The sequence below is a fragment of the Pelmatolapia mariae genome, linkage group LG12 (genome assembly GCF_036321145.2).
Source record: "Pelmatolapia mariae isolate MD_Pm_ZW linkage group LG12, Pm_UMD_F_2, whole genome shotgun sequence".
In the NCBI taxonomy this organism is placed as follows: domain Eukaryota; kingdom Metazoa; phylum Chordata; class Actinopteri; order Cichliformes; family Cichlidae; genus Pelmatolapia; species Pelmatolapia mariae.
In genome coordinates, this window is record NC_086237.1 from 31,297,403 (window position 1) to 31,314,023 (window position 16,621).

The 16,621-nt window shown below is 42.2% G+C and overlaps 1 protein-coding gene across 1 annotated transcript in view; it reads right to left on the minus strand.

Annotated features, from left to right (window-relative positions):
• ikbkb (inhibitor of nuclear factor kappa B kinase subunit beta) overlaps positions 1–11,959 on the minus strand; it is a 29,166-nt gene extending 17,207 nt beyond the window's left edge. The window contains exons 1-3 of the mRNA XM_063489272.1: positions 11,824–11,959; positions 9,678–9,799; positions 1,077–1,171 (exon numbers count right to left, since the gene is read on the minus strand). Coding sequence (XP_063345342.1) covers positions 1,077–1,171; positions 9,678–9,782 — 200 coding nt within the window. The 5' untranslated portion in view covers positions 9,783–9,799; positions 11,824–11,959. The remainder of the gene's footprint in view (positions 1–1,076; positions 1,172–9,677; positions 9,800–11,823) is intronic.
• Positions 11,960–16,621: the final 4,662 nt, after the last annotated feature.

A 16,621-nucleotide genomic window follows, 5' to 3' on the forward strand; every position in this document is an offset into this window, starting at 1 on the left:
AGTGGGATGAAGCCTGCATGAGATTTTGGAAATGTTTTTTTTTCCTTGGTTTTAAAAAGACATTCTGCATTTGCAAAAGCAACAGAATACCAGCTCTATAAACACATTATAACTCAAAAACAAAGTGATGTGTTTTTCAGTAGATGTTCGTGTGCAAATCTGTGTTAAGTAGCTGTAATAATATAATGGTAGGTTGCCATGTCCCCTACCCAGTGTTTTTTTCCCCAAGTTGAGCGTGGGAGCACGGAAGGGTTGCGGTTGTGACCGAGTCTGTCTGAAAACAACACGCTTGTTAAAGCAAGACAAGGGGGAAAAAAAAAAAAAGGTTTTATGCGCGTGTTTGCACTACCAAATGACAAAAAGCACATGCACTTCACATCTCAAAACATAATCAAACCCCGCATAAACTGGCATCCAGGGACCTGACACCAAAACCGAAGCCATTAACAGAATGGCTTCTGGTGTGGAAAGAGAATGGCTGCCAAAGCAGAGCAAAATGAGGAGGTGGCACCTAGGACGTCAGAAATAACCAAAGTCACCAAAATAACTCACTTTCATGCTGTTCTAATTATCTAATGTGTGATTTTTACTATTTCGGGGCACAAAATTGTTTTTTATATTTTGAGAAACTTGTTAAACAGATGGGTACATAAAAGTCAAATGTCAAACTCATAAGTACCCAGTTTGTCATGGAATGTACCAAAGTGAGTCACGGCAACATGTCAGACTGAACCAGGCTAACATGCCAAAAACAGCCTTAAACCAACGGACCAAACTGTTTCAGTTTGCACGGGAAAATCACCAATTTCTTAAAAACCGATGTGTCACAAACTGAGATGCATCACTGTGGAAAAAGAGACTTTTCCTTGAAGCTTCCTTGACAGTTTGCTGCTCATTCTGCACACAACTGCAAGTCAGACTGGGACTTCCAAGAAGCAATGGTGGGGAAAAAAACTGTAGTTGCAAGGGAACAGGTGACTGACCACATTTTAAATCAGTTATGGTTTCTGTATAGGACTTGGATGGAGTTATAATACTTATAATCACTCAACATAATCTCAAATGCAGCTTCTGACCTTTTCATGATCTGGATCTCCAGACACCATCTCTCCTTGTTTCTCTCACTCAGCTCTTGGCGGCATTGCTTTATAGCAATCTGCTCCTCTGTGTCCTGAAAACAGACAGAGACAAAGTCAGACTTCCATCATTTCAGAGGACATTTACACTATTTACACTGAAAAGCCGTTTTCACACATGAACTTTACCCTTTTATTTTTCTACACAATATCCAATAGAGGTCCTCAATTCATTTGAGATGTTAAACGATCTCTGCAGTGCCTCAACATTCGCTAACCTGGCAGCAACCTTGCCAAAAAAAAATATTTCCCGTATTGGCAATGAGGCTGACTCAGATAGTTTCCTGCTTTGTGCTACATGTCAGAGACAGCAACTGCAGACAATGTCTCAACCTGATTCTCCAGAAATGTTCAGAGTTCATAAGTCGGGGACAAAAAGCTTAAGGAAAAGAAAAAAAAGAAACGGCGGTTAGGACAGAAAAGAAGGAAAGAGAAAAGAGAAATGAAAGCAAAATAAAAAAAAAAAGATAAATACATCAGGATAATACATTAAACCTGCAAAGTCTGAACCATTAAACCTGAAACTAAAGTTAAACTAGAGTGTTTATTGAACCTTCTAACAAATGAAAAAATAGATTTAATATCAGGTTGGATACATGAGTTTTAATTCATATAATTTATATCCACTTGTATTATTTGCTACATCCAGCTTTTCTTGCAATTGATATAATAATATGATGCTGTTGGGATTAGGTTTAAAAAATAAAAATCCCAATAATAATGATGTAAGAGCCTCAAAAACTCATGTATCAAATATAATACACATGGCATTACAGAGTTAAAGTGGACATATAAATAAAAGACAGAAAAAAGCTTCATCTGAAGTGTGAATCATGCAGAGCTGCTCTAGTGGAAATGAGCGTAACGAAACCCTTTGTGCGATCTTTAATGTCAATTATACACTTTACCACAAATAGTTTGTATTCAAGAAACAGAGTGGTCAGGCATTCCTACTTTATGATAAACAGAAATAAAATGAAGGGGAAATGGGATAAAAGAATCAAAAATTGGCCATAGGTATGGATGCCCACCGTCAGCTGGGCCTAGCCTGCCTGTGAGCCTGGTTGGATAACCAGTTAAACAATAGATGGATGGACTGGACTAAAACAATGGAAAAATACACAACTATCATTACACCTTTGCAAACCACAGAGCATACACTATATTAAATCACTTCCCTAAAAATGATGAGAAACAACTTCTTCCTACCTGTTTCTCATGAAGGCGTTTCACTTCCCATATGAGCTATTATTAGCCAACAGTATTGTCGCCAATGCAGGAAGACATAACCTTTCCTGCAGGAAGTTTAATCATCACAGCGGCAGTGCCACGAGAGTTCTCAATCATTCTCCCTCCTAAAGTTCAATTTGCAGTGGCACCGATGATTAGCACTGTGATTACAATGCTAAACTTCTTTTTTTGAATGCTTCACTGATTACTGTAAACAGCAATGGAAGTAAATCATACAAATACGTTTATGGAAGACACGCACTGGCCCCTTTGTTAGATACTCCTGTTCAGCACCTTATTTATGCAAATATCCAGTAAGCCAATTACATGGCAACACCCTAATGTATTTAGGCATGTAGACATGGTCATGGTGAACTTCTGAAGTTCAAATGGAGCATCAGAATGAGAAAGAAAGGCGATTTAAGTGACTTTGTCGTGACTTATTTGTCATGGGCAAGTCTGAGTATTTCAGGAACTGCTGGATCTACTTGAATTTTCCAACATTCCAGAGAACAAGAACAAATATCCAGTGTGCAGCAGTTTTCTGGTCAAAATTCTTAGTTAATGTGATGTTGAGGAGAAAGAACAGGGCTCTAGACTAACTTTTTGCCACGGTTGCACTGGTGTTTCAACCGCATCGCTTAACACAGCAGTTTTACATGTGCACTTTTTTGGGGGGGGGGGGGAAATTGCTGTCCATACAGACAATACTGATTTGTAAATGATTAACTAACAATCTTGTGCTTGTGCTTAAAGTGCTTTGGCACTCTTTGGCAATATTGTAGACAATGTTAAACTTAATCATCATCTCGGCCTCCTCTGATGACCTGTTTGCTGCTGCCTGCCGCTGAAAGGCAGTGGGGAGAGAGGACACTTGGGCAGTGCATTTATGACGATTTGAGATGGAAAACTGTTCTTGAAGTACACAGAGAGAGAGAGAGAGAGAGAGAGAGAGAGAGAGAGAGAGAGAGAGCTGTGCATGAAGTGTGATTTTTATCATGGTGGTGGCAAAATAGCAAAAGTAAGAGGGAATTCATTCATGTTTATCAAATGTGAAGCGTAGTTTGTTGCTTCTTTTGCTGCTGGTTCAGTGAATTTTGGTCGGAGAGAGAAAATTCACTGAATTTACCTTATCCACCAAGATAAGGTAGCGATTCACGATCCTCTCCGTGAATCGCTACCTTATCGTGGTGGAGGGGTTTGTGTGTCCCAGGGATCCCAGGGGCTATGTTGTCTGGGGGCTTTTGTCCCCTGGTAGGGTCTCCCATGGCAAATTGGTCCTGGGTGAGGGACCAGACAAAGAGCGATTCAGAAGACCCTTATGAAGAGAACATCGAGGGAACAGTTTACCCTGCCCGGGACAGGGTTACCGGGGCTCCGCCCTGGAGCCAGGCCCGGGGAGGGTGCCCGAGGGCGAGCGTCTGGTGGCCGGGCCTTAGTCCATGGGGCCCGGCCGGGCACAGCCCGAAGAGGAGACATGGGCCCATCCTCCCGCAGGCCCACCACCCGCAGGAGGCGCCATAGGGGTCGGGTGCATTGTGTGCCGGGCGGCGGCCAGGAGCGGAGGCCCTGGCGGACTGATCCCCGGCTGCCAAGACTGGCAATAGGGACATGGAATGTCACCTCTCTGGTGGGGAAGGAGCCTGAGTTAGTGCGTGAGGTTGAGAGGTACCGGCTAGATATAGTCGGGCTAACCTCTACGCATGGCCTGGGCTCTGGAACCAGTCTCCTGGAGAGGGGCTGGACTCTGTCTCAGTCTGGAGTTGCCCGTGGTGAGAGGCGGCGGGCTGGGGTGGGTATTTTAATATCCCCTCGGCTTGCTGCCAGTACGTTGGGGTTTTTCCCGGTGGATGAGAGGGTTTGTTCCCTGCGCCTCAGGGTCGGGGAACGGGTCCTGACTGTCATCTGCGCTTATGCGCCGAGTGGCAGTTCAGAGTACCCAGCCTTCTTAGAGTCTCTGGGGGGGGGTGCTGGAAGGTGCCCCACCTGGAGACTCTGTTGTCCTGCTGGGAGACTTCAATGCTCACGTGGGTAACGACAGCGAGACCTGGAGGGGCGTGATTGGGAGGAACGGCCTCCCTGATCTGAACCCGAGCGGTGTTTTGTTATTTGACTTCTGTGCAAATCACAGTTTGGCCATAACGAACACCTTGTTCGAACATAAGAGTGTCCATAAGTGCACGTGGCACCAGGACGCTCTAGGCCGCAGGTCGATGATCGATTTTGTAATCGTATCACCAGACCTGCGACCATATGTTCTGGACACTCGGGTAAAGAGAGGGGCTGAGCTGTCAACTGATCACCACCTGGTGGTGAGTTGGATCAGGTGGCGGGGGAGGACGCTGGACAGACCCAGTGCACCTAAACGCGTAGTAAGGGTGTGCTGGGAACGTCTAGCAGAGGCCCCAGTCCGCGAGATCTTCAACGCACACCTCCGGCAGAGCTTCAACAGCACTCCGAGGGAGACTGGGGACATTGAGTCCGAAGCTGCTGCATTGAGCTGCGGCCACAAGGTGGTTGGTGCCTGTCGTGGTGGTAATCCCCGAACCAAATGGTGGACACCAGAGGTGAAGGGAGCCACCAGGCTGAAGAAGGAGTCCTATAGGGCTTGGTTAGCCTGTGGGACTCCGGAGGCAGCCGACAGGTATCGACAGGCCAAGCGGGATGCGGCTTGGGCAGTGGCTGAAGCAAAAACTCGGGTGTGGGAGGAGTTCGGAGAGGCCATGGAAAAAGACTTTCGGACTGCCTCGAAGAGATTCTGGCAAACCGTCAGGCGTCTTAGGAGGGGAAAGCGGTGCTCTACTTGCACTGTGTATAGTGCTGGCGGAGCGCTGCTGACGTCGACTGAGAAAATTGTCAGGCGGTGGAAGGGATACTTCGAGGACCTCCTTAATCCCACTGACACGTCTTCCGAGGAGGAAGCAGAGTCTGGGGATGAGGGGAATGACCCGCCAATTTCCGGGGGCGAGGTCACTGAGGCAGTTAAACAACTCCTTGGTGGCAGAGCCCCTGGTGTTGATGAGGTCCGCCCCGAGTTCCTGAAGGCTCTGGACGTTGTAGGGCTGTCCTGGTTGACACGCCTCTGCAATGTTGCGTGGAGATCAGGGGCAGTACCCCTGGCAGACCGGGGTGGTGGTCCCCATCTTTAAGAAGGGAGACAGGAGGGTGTGTTCCAACTACAGGGGGATCACACTCCTCAGCCTCCCTGGGAAAGTCTATGCCAGGGTGCTGGAAAGGAGAGTTCGTCCGTTAGTCAAACCTCGGATACAGGAGGAACAATGCGGTTTTCGTCCTGGTCGCGGAACACTGGACCAGCTCTTTATCCTCTCAAGGATACTTGAGGGTGCATGGGAGTTTGCCCAACCAGTCTACATGTGTTTTGTGGACTTGGAGAAGGCATTCGACCGTGTCCCTCGGGGTGTCCTGTGGGAGGTGTTGCGGGAGTATGGGGTGTCTGGCCCATTGCTACGGGCCATTCGATCCCTATACAACCGTTGCAAGAGTTTGGTTCGCATTGCCGGCAATAAGTCGGACTCGTTTCCGGTGGGTGATGGGCTCCGCCAGGGCTGCCCTTTGTCACCGATTCTGCTCATAATTTTTATGGACAGGATTTCTAGGCGCAGCCAAGTGGCGGAGGGCTTTCACTTCGGTGGCCTCAGAATCTCATCTCTGCTTTTTGCGGATGATGTGGTTCTGTTGGCTTCATCGGGTGAAGGCCTCCAGATCGCACTGGAACGGTTCGCAGCCGAGTGTGAAGCAGCGGGAATGAGGATCAGCACCTCCAAATCTGAGGCCATGGTTCTCAGCCGGAAAAGGGTGGAGTGCCCACTCCGGGTCGGGGATGAGTTCCTGCCCCAAGTGGAGGAGTTCAAGTATCTCGGGGTCTTGTTCGCGAGTGATGGGAGAAGGGAGCCGGAGATCGACAGACGGATTGGTGCTGCGGCTGCAGTGACGCGGACGCTGCAGCGGTCCGTCGTGGTGAAGAGGGAGCTGAGTGTAAAAGCGAAGCTCTCAATTTACCGGTCGATCTACGTCCCTACCCTCACCTATGGCCACGAGCTGTGGGTAGTGACCGAAAGAACGAGATCGCGGATACAAGCGGCAGAAATGAGCTTCCTCCGAAGGGTGGCTGGCCTCTCCCTTAGAGATAGGGTGAGAAGTTCGGCCATCCGAGAGGGGCTCAGAGTAGAGCCGCTGCTCCTCCACATCGAAAGGAGCCAGTTGAGGTGGTTCGGGCATCTGACAAGGATGCCTCCTGGGCGCCTCCTGGGTGAGGTGTTCCGGGCGTGTCCCACCGGGAGGAGGCCCCGGGGCAGACCCAGGACACGCTGGAGAGATTATATCTCCCGGCTGGCCTGGGAACGCCTTGGTGTTCCCCCGGATAAGCTGGAGGAGGTGGCTGGGGAGAGGGAGGTCTGGGCTTCTCTGCTTAGGCTGCTGCCCCCGCGACCCGGCCTCGGATAAGCGGATGAAGATGGATGGATGGATGGAGAGACAAAACCTGCAGCTCAGAATCTAGCGCAAAAAAGATGTAAACACAGTGCGGACCCGACGCATCAGAGTCAGTGAGCTGTCGGCTTTCAGCCCCGATGCCGTGTCCATGTACGTGCCCTCGGGTGAGAAAGCCGAGTAAGAGAAAGCTGATTCTGATGCGTCAGGTCCGCGCTCTGCGTTTACGTCTTTGTGTGGAATCCGTTTACCTGCTGTTGAAATAGTTTTGTGAGCTTTAACCTGAGATTCAGGCGTTTCTGGCAAAACACATTTATATTTAAAAGTCGATTCAGGATTTAATGAATCGATATCGCTTTATTCAAGCTACTCACCTCTCTATCTGCCTGCACTTTCAAACATACACACGGACTACACGCATTTGCGACCAAATTGGTCGCACTGTAGAGCCCTGCAGAAATAACTAGTCATCATAGACAAGATATGCAGAAGAGCATCTCTAAAACCTTGAGGCAGGTGGGCTACAGCAGCAGAAGACAAGCAGTCTAATGATCCATCCCCTTATGGTTACAGTGTTCAATCTTCTGAAGGCTGCTTGTACAAAGTCATAAAGCTCAGAAAATCTAAGATGGATTTCTTGAACATAACGATGAGCTCAAGAACGCTAACAGCCTCCACATCACCTTCCAGATGAGATGGAATGGAACGTGGATCGTGGATGTGCAGCCAACAAATCTGCAGGAACTGCATGATGCCATCATGTCAACACGGACTAAAAAGGCAGAGGAATGTTGCTCAATCTATGCCGCGAAGAGTTAAAACATTTCTGAAGGCAAAATTGGGTCCAAGCAGTGCAAGCAAGGTGCAACTAATAAAGAGGCCAATGAGTGTATATTATTAAATACACATTTTGCAAAATATAGGAGCAGCTTCAGGAAAACAATTATAAAAGCCTGAATTACAGCCACCAACAGAGAATTGGACAGCTCTTTATTTAATGAATGAGAAGTGCTGAAATCTTTCATAATGAAACCACAACCGAAATGATTTTTAACTCTCCTTTGTGGATTGTAGTCACATGAAAAAATGAAGGGGAAATGGGGTAAAAGAATCAAAAATTGGCCATAGGTATGGATGCCCACTGTCAGCTGGGGCTAGCCTGCCTGTGAGCCTGGTTGGATAACCAGTTAAACAATAGATGGATGGACTGGACTAAAACAATGGAATACACAACTATCATTACACCTTTGCAAACCACAGAGCATACACTATATTAAATCACTTCCTGGCTCAATGCCAGCTTTAAAAATGCAACGATATTAAATGTGAGTCATACAACAGCACAGCTAAAGTACAATTTTAAAGATAGGAAAAGGAAGAGCCACTAATCGGGTGTTGTCATGTTCTCAGAGTGCCCTCTTGTTCAGTGATGTAACTTTCAAATGGTTTCATCCCGTGACTTAGAGTGACATCATTACAATAGACACAATTTCACATGGGCTGTGCACAAAGAAGAGCTTCCTGGAGTGAACAAAACCCATGAAGGTGAAATCCCAAATGCTCTTTTGTTCAGTTCAAAGACCTTCATTCTTTTCATCAGACCCATATTTTATAAATAACACTTTCTGAGCTTCTATTAGTCATAATCTTTCTCCATGTTGTCCTTAGCACATGTCAGTCTGGCTTGAAAATGACAAATTGAGTTATTCACGGTCTGCAGCCTCACAGTCAATTCCTGTGCAGTGTTCTACTGATTATCTTCTTCCAGACGATAATTCCTGAGCTGGCGAAGTCATTCAGGAGTGTCTTCACAGTTGTTCTGGGGTCTTTGGAGACATCTCTCACTCAGTTTCTTTCAAGAATTGTTGAAACCTTTTGCTTCCAACCTCTGTCAGGCTTGTTCTGTACTGTTTGGTCTCGTTAAATTTTGGGATAATACTTTTAACTCCAGTTATTTAAACTTGGGAATGCTGTGATGACTTTGTGTATCTATCTCCTGCTTTGTGAGCATCACCAATTCTTATGATGATGACTGATTACGTTTGTTTTTGGCATGATGCTTTCCAAAGTGACAGCTTAAACCCATGCTGAAGTTTTGATACAGTGTGTAAATTGAACATTACAAAGTTAAAGCACCACAGTGCACAACGCTGGTTTGTGCTATGGCTTGCTAAAACATTTTTCAGGGTGGTAATAATGACCATAATAAATTAGTTTTTTATGAAATAATAGTTCTTGTGTTCAAATAGAAATAAATTATGCTTTCTAAAGAAAACTAGCAAGTTTAGAAAATCCCTTACTCTTTTAAAAACTAAAAAGCTTTGAATTTCATAGGGGACCTAATATTTTTATCCTCAAGAATTCTGTAGTATCAAAATAATCCAGTGAGAGCTGTTTATACATTCTTTCACACAATTCCACGAGTGTCATCTTAGTGAAATACAAACAGACATTAGCTAAAAGATGAGTTTAATTTGTACCCTACAGCTAATCCACCTCCAGGGTCATTATACTGTTTACATGAGCTTTCGCTGTAGGAGGAACAAGGAAGATTTGCCTCAGCAGGTTGAGGAAGTTTTCCTTATCTTAAAGTTTTACTAAACACAAAGAGGGAAACACACAAGTGAACTTTCATTTTTGATTCCATTTTAAAATGCGTCCTCTAAACAAAACCTTAACTTTAAAATTTGATCAGCAGTGGTAAGAGCCGATGGCTTCCCAGGAACTCCAGCAGGACATGTTTAATTATCTTGTCAGTGTAATAGTTTGTTATTCAAACATCCTCTTTCCTGTCTATTATGTCCTAAAGATATAAGATTCTCAAAGATGTAACAGTATGCTAGAAGTATGTGGAGTGAATACCTTGTTTTGCCATCTTGTGACATTTCCAAAGCCCCCGGTGCCGAGCCGCTCCTTCAGCTCCCAGGGCCCACAGCTCTGCGGCTGCTGCAGGGGGACTCGATTCATGACCTCCTCACCTACACCTAAAACAACAAAATAGTGGATCTGTCATGACCCATTACTAAGGCTAAAATGTTACGTTTGGCCTGAAAAATGTCACGGGAGTATGCATTTGTCTGAGCATGCAACCAGTACTCAAGCAAATAATTAACTGCTTCGTCTCAAACAAATGCCTAAAAAAAGCCTTGTTTGAAGCTTCTCAGCTCTGAGACCAACAGTGTTTTCTGGTTTGTACAGGAACATGCAAAAGTCTTGAGTCAACCTTTTATATTTATACCTTTATACCTTTTAAAACTGATAATAGGTGCATTGATTAACTGAAACATGCAAACACACATAGAGATACAAAATAACATAACAGTTTGTACGATTCTAACAAGCTTGAAAGTATCTCGACCGATGGCTTCCTATCTTGTGTTTTTCTACCCAGGTCTGCCTTTCCTGCATTAGCAGTGTTTGGGATTACTGAAAAAAATGAAGCCATAGACAATTAGATTCTTTCCAGATGGTACAATGTGATGGATCGAAGTCTGACAGTACTTGTCTGTGTTCATAATTCCATTAAATGCAGCCCAGAACCATGACTGACTCTCCACCGTGTTTTATAGATGGCTGTAGACACTCTATATGACGACTGGAACCAGAATTTTCAGATCTGGTTCATCACTCCATCGGAGCTGTTGCCACTGACTTTCAGTTCAGTTCTTGTGTTGGCATACCTCAGCCTTTTCTCCCCATTGCCCTTCCTTAAGAATAGCCACTGAGACCATTTCTGATGAGGCTTCGGTGAACAGTAGATGGATCAACTGAAGGTCAGGATGCATCTCGCAGCTTCTGTGTCAGGTCTTTGCTGGAATATTACCCATTTCTAAGAACATGAGTTTTAGTCGTGCCACCTCATCTTTTGTGTTCCACTTGTCCTGTTTCCTCAAACACACTGCACACTATGCCAGAATATGCCAACCTTGTGAGTGATAGGTGTTTGGGAATCACTTAGTTGATGCAAAAACATTATATAAACATTTTATCCCCAACATTTATGCCCTTGTTTTTGTTTTGTTTTGTTTGTAAATTCATCTTCTCTAAGGAATGGGAAACAAATGTGTTTTTGCAAAAGACCTTTAGCATCTGAATATACAATTTTAAGTTAGTTCTTTGCTATGTTATATGTAAACAAAACACTGGCTCATTTTTGGGTTAGGTGCCTTTTTGAATGATTCATAGGTCACTGTTAATTGGCTTAACAAACCAAACATTCCCCTGAAAATGATCAGGTATAAGGACTAGACTAAAAATGAGAGAAAAAGCAGCGAATTGCCAGAGAGTAAGAGTAAAATCTCCAAGAGTAAAACATTCATTTGGTAAAATTAGTAACTTGCCTATTGGTCAGGGACAGTAAGAAAAGAAATGCTGTGTTTGTCCTGTAGGTAGGTGATAACATATGTATACAGAAACAGAAACAACAGTGTTGGTGGCTTCTAAAAAGCAAAAAAAGTAACAAAAAGCTGTATGAATTCCCATAAGCCTATTAACTAATTAACCTATTATAAAAAAATGAAAAAAATCTAATTGGGAACTTGTTGTATTATCAGTATTGTTATAAATGTGACTGCAGGGGTCTGATGGATGAAATAAAAGCTTTCCAAACTGTGAAACTACATAAACACTGAGTTTATGTTTTACAGCAGCTTTAATAAAACAGACTAAACATACATATAAACATTTCTATAGGCGAGTCCAGCTTATTAAAAAAAGCCCGCTACGTGTATATAAAGAAAACTAACTGTCATATAGTCGCAGACTATTAAGAGGCCCATTAAACACTTCAGGGGCGCTACATGCTGGAGGGGTTTCGTTTTAAGCTTCATAGACTGACTTACAGTAAATATACCGCCAACCTTTTACTCATTATAAGAATATTATTCACCGACACACAAAAATGTACTTTCCTTTTGTACTTCTCTGTTCATATAAAATGAGCTGGAACTAGTCTTCGTGTTTTATTTTCAAGGAGAAAAGCGTCAACATTTCAACTCCTAAGTCCTACCTTAGACTCCACACGCAGCGTTCACGCGTTTTCACGCCTTTTTTGTGTTTGAACGGCAGGTTTACTGTGTGTATCCGAGCTTTCAATCAATAAAACTTTAATAAAAACTACTGCAGCAAATTTTGGCGACACAACAAATCTCCAAACACTCAACTTCCTGATACTGATATTTCCTGTTAACCTGACGAAGAAACAGCCCCGCCCACTTGTAGAGAAAGTCTTCCGATTATGTCCTGCTGGTAGGTTTATGCACTTTTAAACCACATATTATGAGTTTAATCACGATTAATCGCAAATTTTCTTTTAATTCCCCCAAATTAAATTAAGAAACTCATAAGTGTAAACTCATAATTGTAGAAAGTCACTCAATTTAGAAACAAATACTACATTAATCCAAAAAAAACCATTACATTTTTAAAAATTTGATTATTTTAGTTTAAAAGTTAGTTTAAATGTTTAAGTGAAGAATTATCGTAACTCCTAAATCATATTCTGTCATGTACATTAATAATTTGCCGTCATTTGTGTCTTTCTACAGCAGCAATGTGGCATCCAAACAGTCGTACTCATAAAGGTCACTTCAGTGTCTCTCTTTAACTAGAAAAATGAAACACGGGGTCATTGAGGAAGAATGTGACCTAGCTCATCTTTCTGGGAAATAACCTTGTGGATCAAATGCTTTCAAAAACAATGGCCATCTTTTCTTGTGGGCGAGGCCATCCCAGCTGTCATAATTCAAGAAATAAGTACACCTGGATCTGTCAGGGCCATCACATTCACATTCACACCTGCGCTCAATTTAGAATCGCCAATTAACTTAACTCTGTGCATGTCTTTGGAGTGCGGGAGAAACCCACGCTGACACAAGAAGAACAACCTGGTTTCAAATACAGGACATTCTTGTTGTGAGGCAGTAAACACTGAACCACTGCATGAATGTATATATGATATCACTGCTAAGGGTACAGCACCATTACTGTAGAATCAAACTTCCCAAACTGCTTGACTCACCCCTCTCATCTGCATCATGACCTGACAGCTCATATTAACCTACTGCACGTCTCCTTCTTGGCGGCCCCTCTTTAGTTTCATTGGTTTCTTTTCTGTCTGGATCTTGCCCTTGTAGATCTTTAATCAAATCCAGATGCTCAGATTCTGTGTGGCAAATAAATTACAAAAAAAGTTTATTTATTTATACATAAAGAGCATTTTACAGACATAAAGCGACAAAACAAGAACTAAGAACAATTACAACAAAATAATTAATAGCAATACAGGGCCCAGTTTAATCACAGAACAAAACAGAATATATAGATCATTTAAAAACAGTTAATATCAATAAGACTACAGGTTTTAGTATTTTTGGGGTGATCCAGTTGGGGCAGGCCTACTATCGTAAAGTTGGATATTTTTAGATAAGTTAAAATCAGCTTGTTGACGTCTGTTAAAGTGTTCATCTCAGTGTTTCAGATGTTCTGACTTTGCAACATCATTGTTGATATAACGGGTGTTATATTTGGAGAAGATGCACTTCAGAGTTTCCAGAGCATACCAATGATGTTTTTTTTCTGTTTAATCACCTGTTGTTTTTGCATGGAGTAATGTGATAACTGAACCTTAATAAAGAAACCAAACTTCCCCTTGAGTTACTTGGTAAAATATATCTGAAGGTTTTCTGACGTGCGCTTTAGGTGGGTATGGCTCACTTATCGGATCGGAATTGTTTATAAAAATTGTTCCAGTTTAAACTAACATATTACGATGCTGCTTCCTCTGCTGTAGTGAGGATAATACAAAAAAGGCCTAATGAACCAATGGAACTTGTAATGAAAGAACTTTGTTCGCTTATTTAGCTACATTTAGTCATGTAATCACAGCCTGTGATAGTGGCTTGAATGTAGATTTCAGTAATCTAGTATTACTGTTTCTTCCAGCAGTCGGTTTCAGCTGTACTCTGTGTTTTAAAACCAACTGTCATACCAAATACACAAATATATGTTTAAAAATATAAATGGTTGAATTTACCTTTTATATATTTAATTGTCTAAATCCCATTCTTGAAACTTTTTCTTGAAACTTTTAACCAAGCTAGCGACTAGCTAGCTTAGCCTCAAGCTAAGCTAAATAAGCTAAGCTACTTATTGGACAAATTTGTGGTCAGAACTCAACTGTCTCAATTGTTCATGGATTCAACAAGGTGCTGGAATTGTTCCTCAGAGATTTTGGTTCATACTGACATGATAGCACCACACAGTTACTGCAGATTTGTTGGCTGCACATCAATGATGGAAATCTCTACCACATCCCAAAGGTGCTCTGTTGGACTGAGATCTGATGCCCATGGAGGCCATTTGAGTACAGAGAGCTTGTTGTCATGTCACTTTTGAGATCATTTGAGCTTTGTGACAGTATATTATCACTGTGGACACACCCAGCAGGTGATGGGTACACACATAAAGGAGTGGGCTTGGTCAGCAGCAAAACTCAGTAAGTTGTGGCATTTAAATGATGTATGGGTGGTACTAATATCATCACACTATATATATAACCAATAGCCCTAGATACAACCTTGATACAAGGTGGGGTGGATCCATGCTTTGTTGTTGTTGACAGAAAAGTCTGACTCCACCATCTAAATGTTCCTTCAGAAATCAAGACTAATCAGTCCAGGGAACATTTTTCCAATCTTCCGCTGTCCAATTCTAGTTACTCCTTGTGAGTAACTAGCCTCAGTTTTCTTTTCTTAACTGACAAGAGTTGCACCTGGTGTGGTCTTCTGCTGCTGTAGCCCATCTGCTTCCAGAATGGACATGCTGTCTGTTCAGAGATGCTCTTCGGCAGACCTTGGCTATAACAAGTTGTTATATGAGTTACAGTTGCCTTCCTTTCAGCTTGAAGCAATCTGCCCATTCTCCTCTGATTTCTGTCATCAGTGAGACATAACACTAACATCAGACAATTAAATTTAAACTTAAAATTTAAACTTACACCCACAGCTGTGTCCCATACAAGAAGATAGATAGAAGTCTTCTAAGGCAAGTCTGTCTTGGCTTAGAAACAGCTGTATCCTCAGCTTGTTAAAATTACTCCTTGTCTATTGAACTACAAACACTGGAAAGTCAGAGAAAATTGAGGTACATGGTTAATATTTACAAAAAACATGGTAAGTGAAAAATTTAATATCTACTTGATAGTAAGTTTTGATGTGTGCAAAGTCGCATTTTGTATTCTTTAATGTTTGCTAAAATGTAATAACATTTGTAACCATCAGTTAAAAGTAAAATTTTGTAACTGAAGGTTTCTATCAGCACAGAGTGCCCCAGATTATTTTAAAAAGCAAATAATCTGATCAAAATTAGGTAAACTATCTTGTTCCCACTGGTAGAGCTCATGAATGCACAAAATGTTTGCCCACCGGATTATGTTAAAGCTGTTTACCTTGTTTGCTTCATCCATAAGAACAAAATAAAAAACTGCAGGGTTATACGCTGGAATATTTCTATATTACAGTTTTTTTCATTTTTTAAACTTGTACTAAAACACATGTCTAAGTTTTGCACAGTCGTCTTTTTCACTCTATCTCAGGTTTGCTGCCAATGAAAATCAGTAACTGTGAACTGTGTCCGAGAAACCTTCTCGTATTCATTTTATGTGACACTCGATACCTTGATTGTGGATTTGGAGCATCCGAGCTCCGGGAATTATAAAAACATCTACCCACACATTAAGACAGCAAACTAAAATGTTTAAAACAGTGGTTTGCTCAGATGCTACAATTACTCTGCATGATTTACAAATACCTTACCATTTATGGCACAATGTAAATAAGGACAAACAAAATAAGAAAAAAGGTGCGTAATTTTTTTCATTACTTAACACGAAAGAGGAAGAATGCCTTAATTGGTCAGTTTCATAGTAATTTATAAGAATTTCAAGGAGATAAGTCTTGTGATGTAACGTGACCTGATGTAACTTTTGACTTATTCCTCTGTAGTAGATTGTGTTCTTGAAGTACTTTATATGTAATGTGTGTCTTTGTTTGTGATTTTCCTTAATGAGACTTGAGAGCTAATTGTAATCCAACACAGATGGAGACAAAGTGGGACAGACGCCAAACTAACTTCCCCCCCCCCCAAGCCATTACACCCCAAATTGCTGTATTTTCAGCAATTTAATGTAGATTTAACAGCCAATAAAAACAATGAACATGGATTATTCCAAGAAAATAAAAACCTTAAGTGTTCTGAAAACGACATGGAGCTACTTTTCAGGCTAAATGATTGATTTCCTGAGGAAGGGATGGGTTGAATAAAGGGGGCCTGTGGTTGTAACAAAGGGCTCCTGGTGCCAGGTGGTTAGCCACAGTGATATAGTACCACCCACAACCCATCACGGCCTCCCAGAGGTGACCTACTGAGTGAAGAATGAGCTATTTTCTAGTGTTTTTTTTTTTCACTTAACACGTCTGCTTAAAAGCTTCAGTAGTTTTTGTTCGGTTTGGTTGCACTCCAACTAAAATAAAATAATAAAATAATAATAATAATAAAAATGCGGTAGCAACATATTTGCATAGCATTCACTATATGTAAACATACATCCTTTACATCCTTTAAATATGCCATCTATCTATTAAAAATGTTTAAAAACATTTATAACGTGCATATCTCTCTCTATCTTTCTGTTACACACACATTTTATGTGTGTTGTCCTGAAATGTAAACACATTAAGATTCTCCTATAAATAATAAATAGGCATACATTTGAAAACAATAGCATGTCGTTTATATTGATCTATTTT